Genomic DNA, 27,586 nt, shown 5'->3' on the forward strand with positions numbered 1-27,586 from the left:
CGCCCCAGTGTCTCCCCGGCTTGCTGACCCGCCGCCATCTTTGGTCGGATAGTATCGCTCAATGCCCGTGTTGTATGCTAGTTGCACGTTAGTTTGTCCTCTGCGAGAGCCTTCTTGCTTGAACCGGGATATCCCTCACCGGCAGGGGGGAAACGGGGGACCCAACCGTTTCTGCAGTTTCAAGGTAAGTCTCAGTGTGACCCTAGGTCTGCTCCGAGCTGATAATTGTGTCTCTCCGGTATTAAGGCTTATTTTTAAAGCTTAGTGATAGATTTTTCCCCGGAGCACATGGATCGTGCGGCCATTCATGTCAGCGGTCAGGCCCCGCCCCTCGTTGTGGTGGTGTTTGACTGATTGGATGTATGCACATACACTACCACATAGATACATACACAGATATTCATGCACACTAACACACAGATGCATATAAATACACTGACACATACACACAAATTCATATAGACACCGACACATACATAGATACACACCGACATTTACACACATGCACCCTGACACACACAAACATTGATAAATGCCCACACCATGACAGATGCACATACTGACATACAGAGGCACATACACAGATGTGTGCACAGACACAGAAGCACACTGACATATATATATACACATATATACACACACACACACTCAAACTCATATTAACACTCACACAAGTGATTTGTATATATCTCCAGCCACCCTCCTGTTAGCTTACCTTGTGTGTCCAGGGGGATGGCTTGGAGTCCTAGTCCTGCTGGTGAAAGTGAAGGGGTCTGGAGCTCTTCTCCATCTCGCGAAGTCTCAATGCATGATGCTGGGAGGAAGTGACAGGCTGTCACTTCCTTCCAGCCGGCCGACATTACAGGGGCCCGGTTGCGGTCTTAATGGACAGCGGCACTCGACCGGGTTCCTGTTTGAGAAGTAATGTTTCCCCGGTGCTATGATCATAGCACCGGGGAAACATTACGCTGCACCCCTGTGTGCACACAGTTTGGGAGTCGCTGGCTAAGTCAATTTTTCCAGAAGGCATCCGATCCCGGTATTGCGATGTGCAAAATCGGATTAGACGTCTGTTTTTTTCCGATCGGAACCCATACAAAATCTACGGGCTTACTAAGAGGCTACCACCACTTTACGGTCTATATCCTCTCGTCAATTGTTAATCTCCTATGTTAAACCATACAGCCTGGTTTCAGTTACCACCTTGTCACACTGGGTTAGGTGGCTTTTATCTTTGTCCTGTATTGACATGTTTGGCGCACATTCGGTTCGGAGTGCCTTCGCGGCTGGGGCCTCCTTATCCGACATTTTAGCGGCGGCGGATTGGTCGCGGGAATTCACTTTTCAGACCTTTTCTTTTCGTCCTCCTCCATATTCAGCATTCTCGCTGATGCAATAGCGTTAAAATTGCAAAATATGAAGCCTCCTGTCATGCGATAAAATTGAAGATTATGCTAGCTTTAGTGTACTAATAATCTTAATTTTAATAATGACAGGAGGAGAGTATTCCCCCTCCTCCCCCCCCTTTTGTAGTTTATTTTCCTTCCCTTGACTTAAGATTTCCGGCTAGGGATCTCATGGGGCCTTACGTATACTGTTTATTTGATTTCACTGTTAAGGGATTCACATATATGATATAGATCTCCGTGTAAGTGCGATTAGTAATCATTTCATATGGTATAATTGTGTTAGTCAGTTAGACTGGGTTGGCTATTTATTACATTTAACAAGTAATGTTACTAGTTGGTCAGACGATGGTTGCTCATGTATTTCACAGTTACTTACTTTACCACTAAAACAAACATTCTCGTTTTCGTTTCAGCTTAATGCTACACTACACCGGCTCCGGATATACTCTTGGGAAGGTGTTTCTGCATCCCGACTGTCGTATGGAGTCTAAAGGGACAATCTCTATTCATTACCATTTGTTGGACGTTTCCTGGTTCGGTTTACGTTTATTTGGATTTGTGATGTCACTAATTTTCAAGAGGAAGTGCCTCAGTGGGAGGGGCTTGATATATACTCTCCTTGTCTCTTATTGGTCATTTATTTTTATAGGTTCTTTGCTGCTATTGGAGTAGTAAAGGAAGTTGATGCTAAATACTTGCCTCCTGTCATTATTAGAATTAAGATTAGTACACTAAAGCTAGCATAATCTTCAATTATCCTGTATATAGTTGCCACTTTTATGTGGACTTCTTTTTCTGGTGTCTAAACACATCAATATATAAGGCTTTACTGCCTAAATTAAGTTCTCAGATGCACCTGTACTGTAAAGGGACACTATAGTCACTCAGACCACTTCAGCTCATTGCAGTGTCCGATGTCCCATAACCTTGCAATAGGAATTTTTGCAGTTTTTAATAAAATGCAATAATTACCATAAAGGGTTAACTCCACCTCTAGTGGCTGTCATGAGGACATCCACCATCACCCAAAACCCCATAGAGGCATCGCCACGCATTAGGTCGCCCCCCCACCAGATGGAGCGGAGGTGGAGTCTGAACCAGCACCACGGAACATTTTTGCACCAACAGGGGAGGGGTGTAGTATGTGACAGAGGGGGCACTATTTTTATTTTTTAAAACAACTTTACTTGACCATTATGATCACATAGCAAGACATTAGATGCTCTGAGAAATGTCTCACAAGACATTGGCTTTAGAGCAGAACGGTCATATGAGTATTTTTGTTAGAACACAAAGATAGATATCATGTGTTATTTTATAAAAGTCCCCTTCAAATATATTCCTTTAGACAAATAATTCCATTCTCACCATACAATTTCCTAAAAGAAAAAAAAAAAAAAGGCATAACCGGGCATGTTATCACACTAATAGACTTATTTCCTGAACAAATCTATGAAATTCAAATCTATAAAAGACTCCAGCCTTCCTGAAACTTAATTGAAGAAGCCTGAGGCCGCTGGGAAAAAGAAGATCTGGCGCTGGAGAGCAACCTTTGGCATTAAACTGTTTGATAACTGTTTCACCATTATTAGCCAAAGCACTTTCTATATAGCATATTCGAGGGTTTTGGATTCCCCATAGGATGCTGAAGCGCCTATCACTAGTCAATTGCATATATATGGCTCTACACTTGTGAGTGCACCCATTGTTTGATTACTCCATGGTTTAAGCAGTCTGTCTGAACTATTGAAGGGACACTATAGTCACCAGGACACCTACAGCTTATACTAGAGGTGCTTCCTGGGGCAGTGCTGCATGGGAGACATTGAACTTTCCTCATAGAGATGCATTGATTCAATGCTTTCCCATTTCTTATGAGAAAGCATTGTGATTGGCTGACCTCAGTGGTGGTATCAGCCAATCAGGCAGATCAGGGGTAGTGCCAGCAGCAAATTGGAGCAAAGGTAAGATTTTACTATATTTACAAGGAGAGGGGGGTGGGAGGGGGGAGATGGTGTTTTTAACACTATAGTGTCAGGAATACATGTTTGTGTTCCTGATCCTATAAGGTTCCTTTAATTTCCTCTGTTACATGGTTGCAGATACCGTGGCATTACAGAGACAGAGGGAAGTATACACAGCACCTCCAATTGTCTATGGTTTTCTTTGTTATACTTTAATTCTATGAAATTAGTTAAAATGGACTTAACTCCTTCACATGAAAAGATTAACAGTGGGAACCAAGGGAAAAGAAAGTGAACTTGCATAAAGTGGGGGAAATTTAATATTAAACCAAAATGTTGGTACACACAGCAGTGAAAGTTTTTCTTTAACATACACATCACATTTTAAGATCTGGAATCTGCATACCTTGACAAAGTAGGAACAAGGGATACGGTCTCATAGTGGGTAAATTGCTATCACATTGTCACCGTACACATATAAAGAAAACCAATTACAATGAACATGTGTGAAATTCTCATGTGAGCACAATATTCTCAACAACGCTACACATACAGTATAATAAAACCGCCAGTTTGCAGGCTCTATTCTATGTGAGTGTACCAAGTTGTTTTTTTCTATTTTATTATACTGTATGTGTGTTACTATACTATGCATTATATATTTATTTTTTTTGGTGAGGTTACTCTTTATGGGAGACTGAAGAAGTGCTAATATACCTGCCTTTTTGAGTGGAGTGGCCACCGTGTAATCACAGAAGCAATCTTACGGTGAGTTAGATTTACAGCTCACGCCCTCACTAGTGTTCCATTTGCCCCATATTTTTTATTACATATTGCATTATGATTAGTATATAGATTTATTTTTAAGATTGAAAATATATTTGTATAGGACTCAAAAGGAAAAGTGATATTCTTGTATTTTGGGGTACTGCAGAGAGTGTTAATTCACATTTCCAAAATTACAACTATGATAAATCACAGTGCTCCACTTCATGGTTTGAGAGCTCGTAAGCTTGTTGGGCTGGGCCCTCTTCACCTACTGTTCCAATATGTCAATCATGTTTTGTTGGAATGAAGTTTTGTCTTGTTTACCTATTGTACTGGGCGGTGGAATATGTTGATGCATATTAAAACAGTTGTGGTTGTTTTACATATTTTAACTGCATTTTGAAACCTTGACATTGCCTTTCTAGAACTTACCAATTCAGTATTTATTAAAAAGATAATGTATATAAAAAAAACAAAAAAACGTACACACGTACATTAAAAAATGGCCAATATATTTTAATTTACAAATATATACACACTGATATATTGACAGTACAGTGAAAGAACATTAACGAATCAAAGCCCTCATTCAAACTTTGATTAGTGAAGCTTAAAATGGACCTGAAAAACAATATGGCTACAGTGGAACATCAACCATAAACACTCATTCTCGAGTTGCCAAAGATTCCCTTACAATCCGAGGTAAAAATCCCTCTAAAAAGTGAAAAAAAACGGGGCCGAGTCCATGAGTATCAGCAGTTGAAGTTAGACACAACTGTGTTTGTCCCTGGGCTGTCAATTGAAAATTTACAGTCAATATTATCAGAGGCTCCTCCCCCATACTTTCCCCTTTTACTGAACACAATGCACGAGAAATTTCAGTTTCCAGCTCTATTCCTTTTGCCTCCCCACCGCGGCGACGCCTCCTCTCCTTGCGTCGGCCTTCCCATACTTGATGCCACACGCACACCCTCAACAGGCGCACACAATCTGAATCCTCATGTTTTTGTGCATTTTCACAGTGGCTTCTACAACTGTCATCTCCAGACTCCTCTGTCTTCATTTTCTTTGTCACAATGTCCTTTTTACTTAGATCTGTTCTTTCTCGTTTTTTTCCTTGTGCTTCACTCTTTATCCAGTTCTTGCAATTTCCTTGCTCCTGTTTTTCAGTGTACTCCTCCTTGCACGGCACAGCTTGCACCACCTCCATTACCATTTCTTCATCCAAGACACTCTCCCTTCCTTTTTGTGTCTTGTTTGTCTCACCTGTTGTAGACTGTCCCTTCTCAAAAATGGCCTCTTCTTCCTCACACGTGCACAGCAGCACATCTTGAAAAACCTTCTTCGTAACTGAAAAAGCAACCTCAAACGAAATCGCTCCCAGTGGTACGACAATCTCAGCCACATTATTTGCCTTTTTTTCTTCGTCAGAGAGTGCAGGAAGAAAAATTAAAGTGATTCCCCAGGGTCTACATCGAGAACGCAGACGGTAGAGAGAGGTGCGGCAGGTCTGAGCTGTGGAGGTACACTGTGATGCGAAGTGGCGAGCCGTGCGTGAGCTGACATTGCCACATACATTGTGACTTAGCTCGAAAGGATCTTGTACGTTAACACGTCCCAAACGGAATCCATCCAGCCAAGATGAAGGAGAAGAAAGAGGAAGAGGTAGGATGGAGCCACTACAAGGGCATAAAATAACAGAGGCCAGGTCAAGTGAGGAGAAAAATGAGAAGAACTCAGACAAAAGACAACCTAGAAAAGGAGAGAAGTGAATGAAAATGTAAGAAATACATACAGTATAATAAAATGAGAAAAAATATGAGAATCTACAGAACAGGCAATACCGAAATGTTTTTAATTTACTTGGGGGCATAGTGCTGCAAAGATAAAAAAAAAAAAAAAATCATGTTAAAAAAACAAATTGCCTCTGCAGCACTTCAATGTCAGGGCAACTTTGTCACCTAATGGGAAGTCTAAGAAAATAAGAGCACAACTCATAGGAAACTTTTACCGTATATATTCGAGTATAAGCCGAGTTTTTTAGCACATTTTTTGTGCTAAAAAACCCCAACTCGGCTTATACTCGAGTCAATAGTCTGTATTATGGCAATTTGCATTGCCATAATACAGACAGGGGCTGTGGGGGCTGTCAGAGCTGTAACTTACCTCTCCTGCAGCTCCTGTCAGCTCTCTCCTCCTCTGCGCCGTCCGTGCAGCACCTCGGTCAGCTCCCACTGTAAGTCTCGCGAGAGCCGCGGCTCTCGCGAGACTTACAGTGTGAGCTGACAGAAGAGCTGACCGGACGGCGCGGAGGAGGAGAGAGCTGACAGGAGCTGCAGGAGAGGTAAGTTACAGCTCTGCCAGCCTCCCTCTCCCCCCCACCGAACTACCAATGACACAGGACCACCAGGGAAGGAGAGCCCCCCTGCCTGCTATGTATCAAGCAGGGAGGGGGGACAAAAAAAAAAAAATAGTAATAATAAAAAAATAATAATAAATAAATAATAATAATAATTAAATAAAAATAATAAATAATAATAAAAAAATTAAAATAATAAAAAATTGCCCACCCCCCAGCAAGGCTCTGCAACACACACGCTGCACTCATACACACACACGCTGCACTCATACACACACACGCTGCACTCATACACACACACGCTGCACTCATACACACACGCTGCATTCATACACACACACTGCATTCATACACACACACTGCATTCATACACACACACTGCATTCATACACACACACTGCATTCATACACACACACTGCATTCATACACACACACTGCATTCATACACACACACTGCATTCATACACACACACTGTAAATAAATATTCAATTAATATATTTTTTTTAGGATCTAATTTTATTTAGAAATTTACCAGTAGCTGCTGCATTTCTCACCCTAGTCTTATACTCGAGTCAATAAGTTTTCCCAGTTTTTTGGGGTAAAATTAGGGGCCTCGGCTTATACTCGAGTATATACGGTACTTAACTATTGGGTTGTGCTAAAAATTTCAGTAGTAAGTTTCACGTAAGTAGGAAATCATATGCCTCCCACACATTTTAGCCTTTTTTAAATATTTCCATTATTTTTGAGAAGCACCATGCATACCTACAAATTCTGGCTGTAGACATGTGAGCAGAACAGTGAACTTTTAAGCGGTGTGCATATGATGCTGCTTGCATAGACAAAACAATAAGAGGGCATTGTAGCATCATGCTTCTCCACACAGTAATATTACACTTCTGTCACCATCAAGTTATCCAATCCATGGTCCCCTGACCATCAACACCAGTATAAAGATTAGTAGGCACTTACTCAAACTCTGCTGGTTGCCACTGGTTTGAATTTTGTTGATATCAGATAAGAAGGTGCAGTCCCAGCCATTAATCACCTGGGGAACCTCATTCACTGATGAAAAAAAAAAATATTAAAAAAAATACATGTGTAATTGTAGCAGAACAGTCATTTAAAATTGAAATCATATCAATTACAAGTTCCAAACATGAGCCATTATAAGCACATACATTGAGGTAATAAAAAGGAGGGTGGTTAAAATCATATGCATAATCATTCATTTATAGCAAGTATTTTATAAAACAAGCCATCATTTAAACGAGCATCTTTAAAGGGCAGATTAATAAAAATGATTATGTGCTATGTTGACCTTATAAGAGCATTAACACCCACTTGGTAAACACCACCATGTGAAAGAAAAAAAAAAACTACTGCTCATATATATTCTATGATTTGCAAACTATGAATTAAATAAAATTACAATTAACATAAATATACATTATTAGTGCTCAATCAATGATTTGCTCTAATTTATGTACAGGTAGCAAAGGAAAAAAAACTATACTAAAAATGAATGATGGCTAAATACTTTATAAAGCTCCTGCACACCCAAGGCTGATGACTTCAGCAGGTTTTACTAGATATGAAGGAACGACGAAAGGAGAAATTAATCCTCTGATTGTACTGTGTGATCCTGAAGCTGAATGCCTTAATTTCAGGAGACATTGAAAGCTTTTTCAAAGTTCCAATATTTCAAGCAAAGAGGATAATTGACAACAAAGAGTCAAAGTTAAAACAATGTAGATGCATGTTTATTAGGACAATAAACGGTTTATTAGACAGCACTTAAAACCTGCAAGGTAAATATGTTCAGATTCATGCAATAAAAAAGGATATGTGGAAAGAAAAGTGAGCTCTATGATGCAGGCTTTGTAAGGGAATAACCCTTGTATTAGGTATTTAATTGAAGTTAGAACATTTGCCTACAGATATATTTCAAAATAAAAAATTATAAAGTTTTTATTGTTGTATTTAAAAGAGGGATATATCTATAGGTATCACACAGTGGGAAAAAAAAAAGAGAGGTACTATCGTGCAGATTATATATAATTGATAGACCCTAAAAAAAAAAAAAAAAAAAAAATATATATATTCCTATTTTCTAGTTTACAACCGTTGTCCTGTCATTCAGCCAAACTAATGGTGGAGATTAGCAACAAATGTGTCTCATAGTTGCTACTTTTAAAACATGCAAAATGTAGCAAGGAAAATATCCAATCAGGGATAGCGACTGAAACGGCTGGTTGAACTAAAGTATCAGCAGGAAAAAATATATAGTAGTCCATAAGGTATTATCTTGAATATTATGGAGCTGTTACAAGAGTACTCCGTAATTGGAAGCAGGTAAGATTAATGATTTTTAGTTGGTGTACGTAACTGAGCCTTTGTGGGCATCTAATTGGTAGTAGGTACTATGTAGCCTATGTGTCTGGCTGTTTTAGGAATAAATGAATATTGATGTTATGCCTTCACTGGCACCTATTAACTGTTGATTATAAGTGTCTCAGACTCAGTACTCTTATACTAACCTAAGTATAGACTCCATGCCTAAAAACAAGAAAGCTCAAGTTGTAACTAGGTAATTCTGTCGAGAGTACTGAACTGTGCCTTCGTGGGCAACTAATTTCAAGCACATCTAGACTAACAAACCTTGGTATGTAAAAGGTTAAAGCAAAGACAGGCTAGCTTGAGGTTTAACATCGGGATTCTATCGAGAGTGCTAAGCTGTGCCTTCATGGGCACCTAATATAAAGTGATAACTGCCAAGCCTTTGTATCTAGCTGTCCAAGGGTTAAATAGTTCCTAAACTGTGCCTTCAAGGGCACCTATTCGCTGTAATTTCCGATATTATACATTAACTGCTATCCTAGAGTTAGACTTATCAGCTCAATGCAATATAGCTCCAAACGTGGGTAAGGTAATCCTAATCAGGTAATACTGACTCAAGCAGAGCGACTTTACTCGAATCTCCTATCAAAATCATCTAATAAAGCAGTAAAGTGCCGTTGAGGGGGAGATTACTGTGTGGAGGAAGCCGACACGAGTGAGCTTCTGAGCCAAGCCCCTCAGTAAAAAAGGATGAACAGAGCTTCACTTGGCTAACTAGGGTTTGCTTGCCTACTTATTTTTTTTTTTTTTGTCTATCTTTCTTTTATTAAGGCACGTGTGAAGGGTACAGAATAAAGAAAGGGAAATGCAAGAATTTTCACAGAGTAGGGTTAATATAGCGATAGCACCGTTAGTTACATTTCCAAATTATTATCAATGCCTCATTTTTTATATTATTTTGTAAGTCGCTTAACGTAAACTTATCTTTACTGAACATAAAGCATGAATGAGTAATATATTAGCAGGTATTCATATATTTGCATATATATATAACAAGAGGATAACAGGCTATTAAACATCATCGGATTAGATTTTAGCATGCTAAGTGCTACATAGCATGCTAATCTAAGTACATGAGCCTTTCATAACAAAGATTAATGTGCACGTTTTAGAATATTAAATTCTGTCAACACTGACTGTACCAGGCTAGCAGACTCTAAGTAATTTGACAAGCTTAAGACTAAGCCTATGTACTGAGACTACAGTAGCTAAATTAATCGGCTCGCTGGTTCATAACTTTTACGCAGCATTTCAATAAGACTGTACATCATAGTCGAGGGAACAAGAGGGGAAAAAAAAAAAAAAAATTAATATTGCTAAAACGTGAGCTATTATGAGCATTAGCATACTTCGTATTTAGTCGATTGACTACATATGATATCCCCCAGTGATCCCCTGTGTTATCAAAAATGGAAAAGAAATTAAACAAAAATGGATATCGACAGTGGTGTGTGGTAGTTCAGTCGGGGCATAGAAAGGAAAAAAAAAAAAAAGACCATTGGCATGGTCTGTCCTTGATTACCAGTCCTGTGTGGTTCAGCCAATGCCTTGTTGGGGCCGGGTGTGCTCTCTCTGCGCCATCCGCTGTGGTTTGTGCAGTCTCCGAAGTACAAGGCAGCCCGGAGCCCCTGAGCCATGTGGAGGTGTGGTTGTTGGCGCTTGTGATGTTCTCCATGTTGTGTGTCTAGTGGTATTCGCCGGTCGTGGGCCTGAGCTGCTCTTTGTTTGCCTTCCCAAGCCGGTTGTCTTCTTGAGTCTCTCGCTCCTCCGTTGCACCTTCCCGGCCGGGCTAAGTTTGCCGTTCTGAGGTCGGAGTCGCTGCCGCCAGCGAGGGTGTTGTGGGGGGTCTTCTCCTAGGTATCCCAAGGGACTTAGGTCCCAGCTTGCTGCTGCACACCCTGGGACTCGAGCGTAGTCCCTGGTAGACCCTTTGTCGGGACTGGGCGCTCGCAGGTGCAGTATTCGGAGGGGTTTTCGCTTCTCCTTGCCGGGCACCTCGTGGCGAGTTGCGTGGCCAGTCAGTGTTAAGCGGTGCGGGCCTTGGGCGTCGCATGCAGACCCTCAGCTGTTGCCAGAAGGTGGTGAAGATTTCTGTCAGTCGGAGATCAGTTTCCAGCCATGCATTTTGTGAGTGGGCTGTGTGGGTAGCATCCGCCATTTTGCAGACCACTGTGAAGGTAGGTTCAGGGTTCCGCAAAGTTTTCGCTTTTCCAGCGCTCTGTGGGGGGATCTTGGTGGGGTAGACCAGGATGACCCCCACCGGTCCAGAGGGGGGGGAGGGGGGGAACGGGAGCCCCTGTCCCGATATTTGTCCGGTCGCGGCAGAAGGGGAGCGGCCGTCTCTCCCGCGCCCGCCATGCCTGTAGGCCTCACCAGTGCGTCGGGTGAATGGGGTTTGGGTAGTCGCTTGTTTGGTATCCACATGTGCACCCCGATGCCACCTCACCCTGGGTAGCCTTTTTTGTCCCGATTTTGCTGTTTTGGCTATTGAATTTAGCTTTTATTGCTTTATTCAGTAGGAGCTGCTGTGTTTAGCATCCTCTCAGGTCAGGCCCCGCCCCCCGCCTACTTATTTTTTAGGTAGTAAGCCAGCTTAGTAAAATGCTATTTATTTGTAACTAGGAGTCTGCACTATTTGTGTCTTCATTTCGTGCTGGCGTTATATCCTGCTGCACTTAATCAGACAACCCTAAATTATTGATCAGTCCAAGGACAAAGAATGTCGTACAGCACATACACTATGTGTGCAGAAAAATGGAGCAGGCTATTCCTCCAGGCATATAGATGTGTATTACCACATTTACACTAATTGTCCTTGCCTTTTTGTTTTATATACAATCTGGGAGAACTAGAAACAAATTACCGGTGCGCTTTCAAACGACACAAAATACAAATCATTTAATTTAGCACTTGTACGTGCTAAAAGTATCTGAAATTGAAAATGCAAATCTCATGTTTACCAAAATATAATCAGCAGTATAATAATATACATTTCCATACAAATAATATATTAAAGGGACACTATAGTCACCTGAACAACTTTAGCTTAATGAAGCAGTTTTGGTGTATAGAACATGACCCTGCAGCCTCACTGCTCAATCCTCAGCCATTGAGGAGTTAAATCCCTTTGTTTATGAACCCTAGTCACACCTCCCTTCCATAAACACTTCCTGTAAAGAGAGCCCTATTTAGGCTTTTATTGCAAGTTCTGTTTAATTAAGATTTTCTTATCCCCTGCTATGTTAATAGCCTGTTATACCCTGCAAGAGCCTCCTGTACGTGATTAAAGTTCAATTTAGAGATTGAGATACAATTATTTAAGGTAAATTACATCTGTTTCAAAGTGAAACCAGTTTTTTTTCATGCAGGCTCTGTCAATCATAGCCAGGGGAGGTGTGGCTAGGGCTACATAAACAGAAACAAAGTGATTTAACTCCTAAATGACAGTGAATTGAGCAGTGAAATTGCAGGGGAATGATCTATACACTAAAACTGCTTTATTTAGCTAAAGTAATTTAGGTAACTATAGTGTTCCTTTAATACACCATTTGTTAGTAGAATGCATGTTATGTGTCACATAAAACTCTGCCCACATTGGCAGGGTTATTCACTATTTCTGAATTTCACAAAATTCTGAATTTTCACAAATTAAATCAGAATGGAAAAACTCCAATAGCCGATCTGGAAAGTTATCCTCAGAACTGGACTTTTTGCTTCAGCTGTGCCATTCAGATTTAATTAGCAAAAATGTGGAATTTAATGTTCCACCCTCTACAATTCCCTTACAAAGTGTGAGTGTGTTATGCCTAGGTATGAGTGTGTTGGCAGGGTGTAATATGTGGTTTATCTTGGCTGTGTGTGTGTGCATGGTGTAACCTGGCATTATGTAATGTATGTCTGGGTTGTGGCTCTCTGTAAAGCGTGTAATGTGTGTCTGTTGGCTTTACGTAATGCATATAGTGTGTTGTGTACTGGCTGCATGTACTGTGCTTGCTGGCTTTATGTAATAAATGTGTGAGGTGTGCTTGCTTTATGTAATGTGTGTGGTGTGTGCGCTGGCTATATGTAGTGTGTGGTGCTCGGTCTTGTGCCACCCTTTGTTTTACTGGTGGATTTCCCAGGATCCCTGGGTGGTCTAGTAGGGAAGCGTGAGATCTGCGCCTCTGGCAATTGCTCTGTTGGCATTCAGTGAATCAGAGTGTGGCTGTACTCTGACTTACTAGAGAGTGCCAGATCGTGAGGTAGCAATTAATAAGGTGCAGACATCACGGGACCGGTCTCCCTATACCAGCCCTGCTGCTTGTACACAACAGGGCTTAACCAAATCAACACTGCCAGACCCCCCCCCCCCCCCCCCCCCCCCCCCAAAAAAAAATATATATATCACATAAATGGAGGCCGCCTCTGGGTTTTAATTACTTTAAGTAAGTAGTAGTTCTCATTTCTTTAATGTATGAGATGCAGCGAGCAATTTTATTGCACAACGTTTCAAGCTTCTGTACAGTGACTCAGCATAGAAACATATGGTAAGAGCAGGACAGGTCGAGAGATCAAATTTCCTGATTCAAGATGAAATCACTAGAATAGCACAGTTAGTTGAACAAATAATGTGTTTCTATAATAGATAAAGAAGTGATAAGAATGGTAAGACTGCCCTCACATGATGCTTTAAATTATCGTTCTGACATCACAGTAACCTTTGGCATAGCAATTCACTCACCCGCTTCCTCTCTAAGCTTATTCAAAGTGGGAATAACTGGTGGGCTCCTTGTTTGCAGGAAGAACACAACAAGCAGCGTCAGTGCATAGTTATTCAGCAGGGGTCCACCTCCTAACGGGTTACCTGTGGGGTGTGAGTGACATATATTATACTGAACCTAAAAACACTTTCTCTCTCTCTCTCTCTCCCCCCCCGTCCCGAGTTGTCCAGGTACAGGAATAAACAAGCAGTTATTTCATATTATTGGTCCCATACTGTGAATGTAATCTTTCTTTTGCCCATTTTTAATTCTAACCTTCAATATGCTATATATTCAACATGTTGGCAACCTGATCACCCTTGGCACTAATATTTTCAGTTTCCTCAAGCTACCACAGACATCTCCCACTCCATCATTTCTTTCCTCCTTTACTTCATAAATATCATTAACCCACAACATTCTCATTGTTTCATCTTCACATAACAGGAGTTATTGTCCACAACATGAACTCACATGTATCCCTTAACACAGTGGAATAATTCCTTAACCCTTATTGGGTATCCTAACCAAGGTTACATGATCACAAACCAGTAAGTGCGGGCAGAAGGTTTATAGCAGTGTACCTGCTATTAAGTAATGATGCCACTCAATAAATGCAGTATCAATTGTAATGCCGCCGTAATAATGCTCAATATTTTAAACACAGCATTTTGACAAATCCATTTTAAAATATGCTCCTACTGAGAGAGGCAACTAGAAACCACTGGGTCCTGGGGCAAAAAGTGCCCTGGGCCGCACCCCCCATGTGTCTCATCCCCGCCCAGCCCCTCCAGTGTTTCAGTCTCCATTCTGCAGCACTTCCTGTCAGAACTCTGTCTGCTTGGCCACGCTACAAGAAATGACCGTCAGGAGAGCGCTCCCCTTCTGCTGGTCACTCTGTGATCACGTGCCTCTCTCTGAAGCTATGCAGGCCCACGGTTGCAGGGATTAACAGCGATGCTGGGTCCCCTGGAGTGATGGTCCTGGTTGCAGCTGCAACCGAGGTAATTACATCACTGCTTCTTCTTATACTTTACACCTCTGCACACTATTTTCTCACTCATTTAGTGTTCTCACCTGCAAGCTGGTGCACTCTTGCCCAATATCGCACAGTATATACCAGTTGCGGGACTCGAGGGTCAAGGTCAGAACAGAGACGTAAGAAGGAGGAGTTGCGAAGAGCAAGCCTGGTTTGGAAGAAACATCAAGTGAGTGAGGCAACAATGAGGGTCCAAAGACAAAAAATAAAGCCTTGCGAGACATATGAAGGTCAGAGAGAGGGGATAAAAGGAGTGTTACCATTAACCCCTTAAGGACCAAACTTCTGGAATAAAAGGAAATGATGACATGTCACACATGTCATGTGTCCTTAAGGGGTTAAAAAAAAAAAAAAAAACAGGATAATACAGAAGACATATGATGGAAAACAACAAAAAAGCTGCATGATCTTGATAAAAGGGAGGGGGGGGAGAGAGAGAAAGTAAATGGTAAAAAAAGAAGCCAAACATCCACTCAGACTACAGAGTTAAAAACAAGGAAGGGAAAGCTGCACATTTTGTTAAATGCACATATAAATGAGTGTTGTAAATAGGGGGGGGAGTCACCTATTATTCAGTGTAATATCTCCTCTCAACCCAGAGGTTTTGTGCTGAAAGCGTATTACTGGGCGCCGTGCAGAGGGCACACTCTGAACTCCATGCACTCCAGGAACACAGCGGCGAAGGACCTTTTCCACAAGCTCCAGGACCTCCTCAGAGGATAGTCCTTGCAAAGAAAGGCCGGGAGTGACATCCTGAAAAGGACAATGATATTGTGACACTAACAGAATCAATGATGGATAAGATATGCAGGTGTATTCACATTGCTTTCATCTATAATTTAAAGAGCTTGGCTGATATAAACTACCTTAAATCATATTTAAATATCACACTGTCACTGTAAAGCAGGGTTTGACAAATTTAGGAGCTATGCAAAAAAAAAAAAAAAAAAAAAGTCACCCATTTTAGTGCCGGAAGTGAGCAAATGTCTAGCACACAAATGGTTAAAAAAAAAAAAAAAAAATAAAAGAATATAAACGTACCCATTCACATTTACACACATATATTTAAATCAGCCACACACGCTCAAACACACAAACAAACCCTTCACACATAACTAGCTCTCTCAGTTGACAAATAGGAGCACTTGAACCAACAGTGTGTACCTGGTTCCATCATAATGTGCATTGTGGTATAGAGAAGGCAGGGGTATTCTCATACAGTTCAACTTAAGTGCTTAATATTGTGAAGGAGCAGTGACAGCAATATGTGCATTGAGAGGCACCATTAGCTGTTCTAACAGTTCACAGATTACTAGGAAAGGTGGCCCCAGTGACACTGCTTTGTTATTACTACACCAGGCACCTTTTTTTTTTTTTTTTTTTTAAATACTAGCTTGGTGGAGAGATAAGAATTGCAGTTGAATGGCACCTTGCTTGAGACGAGGTGAAGTAAAGAAGTGGTAAATGGCAGTTGCAGACTGAGTCAACAATATGAGCACATGTATTCCAACTCCACACAAACACAGTATTGTTAGCATTGGTTTGACACACAAAGTGGCAGTATAAAAAGGGGATGAAGAAGCCTAATATTGGGATCACATCCTTCAACTAGAGTTATTCCACAGAAAAATAAATAGGCCTTCAAGCAGGAAAAATAACTTTTTAAAATGGGCCCAAAACTATGCAGGTAGGTACAGAACATATTAATGGGGAAATTACTTATTTATGTCAAAGGATCTACACAAGCCCTTACATGGCTCAGAATCCCTACCACACATTGTGGTGATCCCTGAATAAACAAATTAGAAAAAAAAATTCCCCCCCACTATGGGCTCATAATTGGACACTCACCTCTTCCTCATCCTCCTCACTCTCCTCTGCAGATTTCATTTCTTCTTCTTTTGATTCATCTTCCTTTTCCAATTCGTCACTTTCGTCTAATAAATTAATTTGCTTTTTGATTTCTTGTACTTCGGCATCTCCCTCGATCTTCTCTCCTACCTCTCCGTCTGGGTCTTCTCTTATCTTTACTTTCTCTTCACAATCACTCTCTCCAAGCTCCAAGTATAAATCCAAATCACAGCCAGAGATTTCAAAGCCATTCACAGAGGAGCCAAATGCCAGAAGTTGGCACCCTGTCAGTAATGAATACACAGGTAAAGTAAAACTCAAGGCAAGGAAATGCAGACACGCAGGGACAGTAAACTACAGGTACCTGGAAAGAATTCTGTGAAGGTTTCCTGCAGAAGAGAAAGGAGAAGCTGACGGAGATGACTCTCCTGATGAGAAGGAGAACACAGAGAAACCAATTTCTTCATTTGATCCTCTACCTGTAATATAAATAATCACATACATAGATCTTTCAGATTATGTTCTTCATTTGATCCTCACCTGATCTATCCAAACAATCTAAACTTGAAAGTTTTCTCATACTTTAACTCAGTGTCTTTTACCCTCTAGTGTCTCTATAGCAGTCATTGTGTCAGTTTCCCAATTCAGAATATAGTATCTCTATGACTGATATTCACATAGTACAAATTTCCACAAATTCCACAAGTTTTACCCATCCTTACATCAGTGCACTGTACAAGCTCCTTGCTTAATGCTTCTGGGTCTGGCGGCTGCAGCTTTCGAGGCCCTGCTCCTTTCTTCCTTTGGAATTCTTTTTTCTCACGAGGTTTTACTTTAAGCTGTTTCTCACCCAGTCTTAGATTAGGTGCCGCCAGGGACAAGCTCACTCCATCATTGTTCTCAAACTCCACAATAGCATAAAAACCCTGCAGAACAGAAGGGAATATAATGCAGGAAAAAAAGGGAATTTATACCAAATACACATTAAGGAACAGGGCACACAAAAATACAGTTTGCCGGTATAGGTGGTTTTAAATAGCCTTGTAAAATGTCAAACAAATACGGGGAACCTATAATATAATAGAGAGAGACACTTCACAGGTCGATTCCAAAGGGATACGGTGGGAGAATTGAATATTGTCATTTACATGCATCAAACATGATGGTAGATAGAAAGGCATAATCAATAAAGGTTCTAATGATATATTTATACTTCTTCCTATGAAATATTTCTAATAAATTCTGTAACAAGTACTTCGGTATTTAGCGACACTAATGCACAAATATTGTTGGAACAAAAAAGAAAAAGGCATAATGATTTGAATGCCCCCTGCAGTACACATTTTCCATTAGCTTACCAAGCTAAAGGTGAGATTGTGCTCCACTAGGATAGGTCAAGAAGTCACCAGATGGTAATTACAACATATATGGGAATATTACCGATACCTATAATGCCTTTTATAGAATGTATTTTCTGGCAGAGTTTTCCCAATCCTTACAGATCTGTGGAGTCTCTGGATATGATAAAAGCTAATGAGGTTTGGCTTTGCTAGCTCCTAACAGAGCATTTAGTAGCTGGGAGTAGGTTTATAAAGTACTCAATGACAAAAATTAAGGATGTTGTATGAAGGGTATAACAGATTTTAGGGGACACTGTAGATTGAAAACAACCCTCTATACAAAAAATTATTTAGAAATGTGTATAGTGTGTGCATGCCGTACAAATATTAGCAGGGGCAGTGGAGGAGATATAACTATAACTGAATAAGTTGTGAAGGTGCTTGGAATGTCCCTTTAAACTTGGTGTGCGTTAACTAATGATCCTTACACTATCTTTATCCATAACAATGCTCTTGACTGGAGACAAGGCTTGAAACACATCCATCAGCTGTTCCTCTGTGGTGTCACGTGGAAAGCCTCTAACATACACACTGCGCTCTTGCTGTTGTTGCCGTTTGTCTCTTTCCTCACAAAGACGAACATGCCTCCGTCCACGCAGGTGGTCAGTGAGGCTGGGACCTGTGGATTATGAAGTTAAAGATGAGTAGTGACCAGAAAACAAAACGAAAAAAATGTATATACACACACACACAAATCTCAAAAAAGTACTGGCACTCTGGGAGCGGTCCTTACCTCAGCCAAGGACCGCTTTCTAGCTGGAATGGGGGACAAACCGCAGCACTTCTGCCTACAGTCGACGTGGCTTGACTGGGGCCCTGGAACCACTCTCTCCAGGAGCCAAATGGGAAACTCGCTCTAGCAACCCCCAGGCACTGGACGACACTCAGTCCTGGGAGCTCTAGTCTTTACAAGGACTTTCCCCGTTGAATCATCCACACTGGAACAGTAATTAAAGAGTAGCCCTTTCCTCTCCCAGTAACCAGACGACACATAGTTCTGAGAGTACAAGCTGGAATAATTTTATTGGCAGGTACAACTTGATCTACACAGAGTGCAGTGCAGCAGTTTTCCTCCTCAGCAAGACTCTGCATTTACAAACGGAAGCTTGTGGAAGGAGGCCCTCTTTACAGCTGACCCTTTTGGGAAGGGTCACCAGACTAACACAGACCCAGACCGATTGGAGGTCTGGGGTCTGGTTAGTCTCCCCAGAGGAGGGAAGATATGTGACAAACGCCGCTTTCCACAGACGTTTCCCTCCTGGAGGAGTGTGGAAGCTGGTCTCCTGCCCACCGACTATGGGCCAGGTCAGTGACTGTAAAGACCCATATTTTATCCCCTTGGTTCGGCACTTTCCATTTGTGCGCATAGAACCGAACGCTAGCTCCCTGGCGGCAGTTCGCATGGACAAAACCGCGAATAGACTTCAGGGGGACTTAGCCGCGAATGCCCTGAAACCATTTTCAGCATGAAGACTTTGCGGTTCCTGGTCGGTTTCCAGCGGCACTTAGATCTATATTCTTCATATTTGATGTCCCTCGGCGCTGGGTCAGGCTCCTCCCCCACCAGGGGAGACCTAATGTGCATGTGCGGCAATGGCCAAGCGCTATAGACCTCCCCATAAGAAAACATTATTCAATGCTTTCCTATGGAGATTCCGGTGATACTGGAGGTCCTCATGCATAGCCTGAGGATGTCCTGCGTCATTTAAATTTTTTTTGTGTTTTAAGAACCCCGGAAGTCCCTCTAGTGGCTGTCTGATAGACAACCACTAGAGGAGGACTTAACCCTGCAAGGTAATTATTGCAGTTTATAAAAACTGCAATAATTACACTTGCAGGGTTAAAGGTGATGGGAGTTGGCATCCAGACCACTCCAATAGGCAGAAGTGGTCTGGGTGCCTGGAGTATCCCTTTAAGCCTGGATAAATATCACTGGTATCCACTAGAATGCATGCAGACCACAGAGAGTAATAGAAAATGAGCATTTACAGTCATCACTCACTGTACTATCTACTTAAAAGCAGCTCTGACACAGATGTTACAAAGACCCCTAAATGGTGACATGCCAGATTGTCACTTTATTTGATGCTCTCTTAGATGCTGCCATCGTCACTGTGGTGAACATATTCAGCTCCTGGCACTTCATTCACCAGGAGCCATGTCAATATCTCACGCTCATGAATGCACTAAAAATCACAGTGAGAAGCGCGGAAACGCCTCGAGCGGCTGTCAATGAGACAGCCACTAGAGGCTGGATTAACCCATATGTAAACATAGCATTTTATCTGAAACTGCTATGTTAACAGAAGGCAGGGCAGGGTTAATCCTAGATGGACCTGGCACCCAGACCACTTCATTAAGCTGAAGTGGTCTGGATGCCTATAGTGGTCCTTTAAACACACTGCAGGGCAGACCTTTTTAACGTACTGCCCACCAGAATATCCAATGTGTGTGCATAGGAAGACGTGATGGATTTGCCCATCATACCATGGATAAGGCGAGGGATTTGGGTTTTTATTCAGACTGTGAGGCTGTGATTGTTACACAGTAATGTATTAGCAGGACTGCCCACTCACAGCCTGTACTGCCTTTACCACACGATAACAGTAAACACAGTGTCAGTGCAGGAACCTAACCAAGCGACGAGCACTCTCCTCCTCCTACTGCTGCTGGAACTGAGTGTTTTTCACTTAACAAAACCACCCCCCAGGCCAAGGGTCCTCAAACTCCGGCCCCCCAGATGTTGCTGAACTACAACTCCCATGATTCTCTGGCTCTCTATGTAATTTAAATAATCATGGGAGTTGTAGTTCAGCAACATCTGGAGGGCCAGAGTGTGAGGACCCCTGGCCCAGGCGGTGACGGCACGGGCTTACTCACGGTTCGGGATGCTGACTCCGCAAAGGAGGCATCGGTAGCCGCCCCGGTCCGCGGACCGAACATCCTCAGGAACAGCCTGAACGTCGGCCGCCATGATGCAGGGAGAATAGCACGGCTTCCGGCGCACACAATGTACGTCACCACGCACCACCAGCAGCCTGTCACATGGTCTGATTTCCGGGAGGGGCGGGGCCATATATGAATATTCATGATAGTAAGCCTGCGTCACGCATATTAATGAGCCGAGAAGACAAAGGAGCCGGAAAGGTGAGTGAGTGTGTCCTATGAATGAGCTGAGAGGATGTATAGAGGGGGAGGGGTGACTTATTCCCAGGGCCCTATACACATACACAGAGAGAGGGAGGTGTAATGGTGCTCTTACCAATAGCTCCCCCTTCTCATCTTCATCTCCCTCTCCATTCTGCAATTACCTCCACCCAGTCCCAGCTGCCTGCTCATAGCATCAATCCTCCCAGGACATGGGCAGAGAGAGGGGGATATGGGCAGAGAAGGGGGACATGGGGCAGAGACGGGGGACATGGGCTGAGGGGGGGGGAGGGGGGGGGGATATGGGCAGAGAGGGGGGAATATGTGAAGTATTAGCCTGTATCATGGAGGGGGAGCTGACTAAATATTTAGTTCAGGTTTGAAGAACTTATGGAAACATCTGCAAACAGTTGCTGCTTCTTGAAAAGTATTTGGAGACAAAAATAACATTACTGAGGCAGTTTGTGTCATGATATATGATATATATTTTTTATATTGGGGACATATACGTTTGCATTTCAAAGGTAAACTTTAATGGGGTAAAAATTATTTGATATAACCCAGTATGTATTAAATGCTTTAAAAAAACATAACCACTACTACCATACTGGGTTATGAGGCTATGGGTACAACCACTGTCAAGTGTTTTGATAAAACCATATTTTTAAAAATAGAGAAGAAAGATTTCTCTAGCACCCTAAACCCACCCATACTCCGTCAGCTGGAGATGTCGTAAAAAGGTCCTAATTTTTCTTCCAAATATATGTGCGGCACTGCGGTATAGGATGGTTTGGCTTCTTCTAACCCCAGTTTTCTGGCAAAGTGTTTTTGAAAGGTTTGATATAAATCGAGACTCTAGTCAACAAATATCTTGTTCATCACCGCCGCTCGGGTAATGCAGAAGTTTCACTTTTTTCTCCTTTACTTGTCCAACTTGACTAATCATCGATGGCAGTTCGAGAGAAATGATCTAACTCGCTCCCGAGTACTTCCAGCCTATCACTGCCATCCAAGAATGTTTGACATACGTTTGGTGCTGTGGAAAAGCCTTGGGTTTTTTTTTTGTCAAACTGCCTGGGAACGGTTTGATGAAAGCCATGGAATGGCACCAAAGACTCTGTGCACTATAACTACATTAATAACAGTAGTGGACATGCCACTTTGAATTTTTGAATATAAAATATTTTACCAGGAAGGATACATTGAGATTTCTCTCGTTTTCAAGTATGAACTGGGCCCAGAGACATTCCATTGTTACAATAAGGTACAATATAATATTAAAATAATACACATATAAAAATTTAACACAGAACAGGTAAGAAAAATGATCAACCATGATTACAGGTGCATTCTGTATTGAGATATGTTAACAGCAATCTTTTAAGACTAAAGGAAGATTTAATTGTGTCTGTGATGTTATTCCTTAATTGCGATGCTCTATAGGAATTTGCCGATTTCCTAATTACATCTTTTACTTTATTGCCCCTTATATTTGTAAATGTTGATACACTAGCAGGGTTATTCACTAAAGCAAGAATTCTAAATGAATTTTAAATTGAAAGCCAAAGAAACCAAACTTAAAGGGACACTATAGTCACCAAAACAACTTTAGCTTAATGAAGCAGTTTTGGTGTATAGATCGCAACTCATGAGTTTCACTGCTCAATAGTGATGTCCCGAACAGTTCGCCAGGAACCGTTCGCCGGCGAACATAGCCGAACACGCGCAATGTTCGGTCCGCCCCCTATTCGTCTTCATTGAGTAAACTTTGACCCTGTACACAGTCAGCAGACACATTCCAGCCAATCAGCAGCAGACCCTTCCTCCCAGACCCTCCCACCTCCATGACGAATAGGGGGCGGACCGAACATTGCGCGTTTTCACGACCGCGTATGTCGCCAGCGAACGCTTCCCGGCGAACTGTTCGGGACATCACTACTGCTCAATTCTCTGACAGTTAGGAGTTAAATCACTTTGTTTATGCAGTCCTGGTCACACCTATCTGCATGTGACTTACACAATTTTCCTAAACACTTCATCTCATGTTCACACTTCCTTTATTGTAAATTCTGTTTAATTGAGAATTTCTTATCTCTTGCTCTGTTAATAGCTTGCTAGACCTTGCAGGTGCCTCCTTTATGTAATTAAAGTTCAAATTACAGAGCAGGAGTTAAACTTTTAATATAATTTATGTCTGATTGAAAGTGAAACCATTTTGTTTTCATGCAGGCTGTGTCAGTCACAGCCAGGGGAGGTGTGGCTAGGACTGCTCAAACAGAAACAAAGGGATTTAAATCCTAAATGGCAGTGAATTGAGCAGGTAATCTTCAGAGGCACGATTTATACACCAAAATGGCTTCATTAAGATAAAGTTTTTTTCGGGTGACTATAGTATCCCATTAAAGCACAGCTCACTAAGAGTAGTTTTCCAGTTTGGCTATTTTGAACTTACATTTTAAACTCACCTTGAATTCTCATTTTAGTAACTAAAACCCATGCTGTTGCTTTTTTTAAACAATGCTGTTTTTGTTTTAGTAAAATTTCAAAGATTGCTGCTCTACCCCATCCAGTTTTATTAGTTTCAGTATATAACATACAAACTTTCACCTATTCACCCGCATGGTGGAAATAACAAAATTAACTTAAAGCGGCACTGTCATGCCGAACTTACCTTTCCTCAATCTCTTCCTCTTCTCCCCCTCTCTCAGGATCTGTTATTCTTTTCTTCCTGTCTTCTTTAGTTTTCTTTAAAATCATAAGACAAAGTAGGGACTCTTTGTCTTATGGAGGATTCCTCCGCTTGACCAGCTCTGACCAGCGGAGGAGCAAAGTGTGCTTCATTTCCGCTGGTCAGAGCAATTTTCCCATAATCCTTACCTTTCCTCTGTGTTCCCACGATGCTTCCTGTCATTTTAGACGAAACTGCCGAATTGCGTTCTAACTGAATGAGAACAGTATGTTCGTTTATTTTAGAACGCAATTCGGCACCTATTCATTGCTGTGGCTGCATCTTGCAGCCGCTTAGTAGATAACTCCCTAATTCCCACGGTATCACGGAGCTATCTACTAAAAGGCTGAAAGACCTAAACTGGTCTTTCAGGCAAATTTACTAATGGGTCTAGTCTACAACCCACACAAGTGGCTCAGATAGTGCAGCTCATCCAGGATGGCACATCAATGCAAGCTGTGGCAAGAAGGTGTAACGCTCAATTGTTGATAAGATGGAAACAACTGCAGATTTCTGAGTTTGATAACGTTTATTACTTTAAATAAAAAAGATAATCAAAATGAACTGTCTCTTTAATTCCTGGCAGGTTATAACCAGCAGCGGTGTTTGAAGTTGTTTTAGGATAAGGTAATTTTAACACAACCAGCGAGAAGTTCCAAAGTAGGATGCAGATAAATAAGTAGGTGTTGGAAATAAGATTATGAGTTGATGTGGAGCAGATAGCGAACCACTTAGATTTAGGATGGTTATATATTAAGGTTGAGCCAATCTGGTTTACTTAACTTATGAAGGAGTGATAATCCAAATTGGTGATGGAGATTCCAGAGAGAATCGAGGTTGCAGCAGGCAAGAGAATATCCAAAAACAGTCCGAGGTCGTAGGAGAGGAGAAGGAGGGTAAATGATTAAACAGTCCGGGTCCGATACACAGTAGAAGTAATTATTCAGTTTGAAGTTCGCGGGAGCTTTCGAGTTGATCAAGCACTGTGGTGTTGACGCGGACTCTCTATGAACCCTGGGAACGACCACGTCATAGGAGGGGGAGTGGCCGCGCTCCGAGAACCCGGAAGTCCACGGTTAGCGAATGCCGGAAGGTCTGACAGAACCCCCCTCATAAGAAGCAGCCACCGGATGCTGTCAACGAGGTCTGGATGGGTAGCGAGCATGGTACGCGTTGATAAGTCGACGAGCGTGCACCGCGGAGGACGACACCCATGAGTCTTCGTCAACTCCGTAGCCCTTCCACCGGACAAGATATTGTAAGGAACCACGATGGATTCGTGAGTCGAGAATCCTCTGAACCTCGTATTCCTCTTCACCTTGTACCAGAATGGGATCAGGAGTGGTATGAACATCCCTCATGAAAGGGTCGGAGTGGTGTGGTTTAAGCAACGACACATGGAAGACTGGATGCAGCTTCATGGTAGGTGGAAGTTTCAATCTAACCACGTTTTCGTTGATGAGTGACAATATACGAAAAGGCCCAAGGAAGAGTGAACTTAGTTTCTTTGAGGGACGGTTGGTAACAATGTTTTTTGAAGAGAGCCATACTAGATCACCAACCTTGTAAGTAGGGGAAGGTCGTCTACCAGTATCGAAAAACTTTTTCTGAGCAGATGATGCATTTTTAAGGTTATCACGTAACCTGAGGAAGAGGGCAGACATGAACGAGTTATGGTTGGAGACGTATGGATTAGAAGAAGGAAGTCCTTGATCGGGGAATGAAGAAGGATGGAATCCAAAATTTGAGAAGAATGGAGTCATTTTGCTACTAGAGTGTACCGAGTTGTTGTATGAGAACTCTGCCATTGGTAACCACGTGATCCAATCATCTTGTAAATGAGAGCAATAACATCGCAAGTATTGTTCAAGACATTGGTTAACTCTCTCTGTTTGTCCGTTGGTTTGAGGATGATAGGCTGAAGATAATTTACGTTGAATGTTGAGGGAGGAACACATCTCATTCCAGAATTTGGAGGTGAACTGTGTTCCTCTGTCTGATATGATTTCTTCAGGAAGACCATGGAGTTTCACGATGTTGTTGATGAATACTTTTGCAAGTTCAGATGAAGAGGGTAATTTCTTTAAAGGAATAAAATGGGACATCTTGGTGAAACGGTCTACCACTACCAGAATGGTGGTATGATGTTGCGAAGGAGGGAGTTCTACCAAGAAATCCATTGAGATGGACTGCCAAGGTCTTTCTGGAACAGGTAGGCTCAGTAATTGACCGAATGGTGGATGATGGTCAGATTTTGATCTCAGACATGTTGGACAGTTTTTGACATAAGATTCTATGGTTCTGTCCTGGCGAGGCCACCAGTAATATCTTTTAGACAGCTCCAGTGTTTTTCTTGTACCAGGATGACCAGCCAGAGGGGAATCATGAATCAGGGAGAGTATTTTATTCCTAAACAAGGGAGGAATGTATAACCTGTCTTTGAAGTAGTACAAACCGTCCTTTTTTGATAGATTGCCTTGTTTGGGAAGTTCAAGATCTTCTTCTTTGAGATGTTTAATATCATCAGTTAATGACGAAATAATACCTATGATTTTAGGAGGTTGAGTTTCGTTTGCAGGAAGATCTTGGTGAATTCTGGACAGGGCATCTGCCTTTTTATTTCTGGATCCAGGTCTGTAGATGATTTGAAAATTGAAACGGGAAAAGAAAAGATTCCAGCGTACTTGTCTGGCAGAGAGTGTTTTGTTGGAATGAAGATATTCAAGGTTCCTATGGTCGGTATAAACAATTACAGGAGTGCGTGTGTCTTCGAGTATGTGACGCCAGTTTTCGAATGCAGCTTTAATACTTAATAATTCTTTTTCTCCTACAGGATAATTTCGTTCAGCAGGAGACAAGGATCGTGAAAAAAAAGCTACTGGATGGAGAGGATCTTGAGGCGTTTGGTGTTGAGAGAGGACAGCCCCGATAGCTGTATCAGAAGCATCCGTTTCCATGACGTAGAGAAAAGCAGGATTAGGTAGTTGAAGAATGGGTGCACTTGTGAATCTCCGTTTTAATTCATCAAAGGCTGCTTGAGCCTCTTCGTTCCAAGCAAAGGACCGTTTACTGCTATTGAGCAGGTTGAGGGGATGAGCAACCTTGGAGTAGTTTTTAATGAACTTCCTATAGAAGTTGGCAAATCCCAGAAAACGTTGTAAGTCTTTAGTATTAGTAGGAGTAGACCAGTTGACAATGCAATCTATTTTGGAGGTATCCATACTTATTGAATGAGGGGAGATAACATATCCCAAAAAAGTGATTTCATTGACTTCAAATATACATTTTTCTGGTTTTGCGTATAATTTGTGTGTTCTTAATCTGGATAATACCCATCTCACGTGTTTTCTGTGTTCTTCAAGGTTGTTGGAGTAGATGAGAATATCATCTAAGTAAATGATGACACAAACGTCTAGGAGATCTCGGAAGATATCGTTAATGAAATGCTGAAAGGTTGCAGGGGCGTTACATAGCCCGAAGGGCATGACAAGATATTCGTAAAGACCATATCGGGTTCTGAACGCCGTTTTCCATTCATCATTGGCTTTGATTCTAACAAGGTTATATGCCCCACGAAGGTCAAGTTTAGTGTAGATGGTAGCTGTTCTTAATCTTTCGATCAGTTCATTGATCAGGGGACGAGGGTAACGATTCTTGATAGTTATTTTATTCAAAGACCTGTAATCGATGATTGGCCGAATAGTCTGGTCCTTGTTTCTTACAAAAAACATGCTGGAAGCGGCTGGTGAACAGGAAGGTCTAATGAACCCCTTCCGGAGG

The 27,586-nt window shown here is 41.8% G+C and overlaps 2 protein-coding genes across 3 annotated transcripts in view; one reads left to right on the plus strand and one right to left on the minus strand.

Annotated features, from left to right (window-relative positions):
* Positions 1–4,632: 4,632 nt before the first annotated feature.
* On the minus strand, positions 4,633–20,974 carry TUT1 (terminal uridylyl transferase 1, U6 snRNA-specific). Of its 2 annotated transcripts, none has more exons than XM_063437639.1 (10): positions 20,812–20,974; positions 18,360–18,550; positions 17,254–17,457; positions 16,896–17,010; positions 16,532–16,815; positions 15,246–15,433; positions 14,719–14,828; positions 13,623–13,745; positions 7,475–7,567; positions 4,633–5,893 (listed from the first exon to the last, which is right to left on the minus strand). In XM_063437639.1, the coding sequence occupies exons 1-10, from the start codon at positions 20,903–20,905 to the stop codon at positions 4,806–4,808; spliced, it is 2,490 nt and encodes an 829-aa protein (XP_063293709.1). In that variant the 5' UTR covers positions 20,906–20,974; the 3' UTR covers positions 4,633–4,805. The 2 variants fall into 2 exon arrangements, with proteins under 2 accessions (XP_063293709.1, XP_063293708.1); XM_063437638.1 differs by having other exon boundaries at positions 16,526–16,815.
* Positions 20,975–21,057: 83 nt separating this feature from the next.
* LOC134579090 (putative nuclease HARBI1) overlaps positions 21,058–27,586 on the plus strand; it is a 48,801-nt gene continuing 42,272 nt past the window's right edge. Inside the window, exon 1 of the mRNA XM_063438253.1 lies at positions 21,058–21,078. The gene's annotated coding sequence lies outside the window, so the exon portion shown is untranslated. The remainder of the gene's footprint in view (positions 21,079–27,586) is intronic.

The sequence above is a fragment of the Pelobates fuscus genome, chromosome 12 (assembly GCF_036172605.1).
Source record: "Pelobates fuscus isolate aPelFus1 chromosome 12, aPelFus1.pri, whole genome shotgun sequence".
NCBI classification, from domain to species: Eukaryota; Metazoa; Chordata; class Amphibia; order Anura; family Pelobatidae; genus Pelobates; species Pelobates fuscus.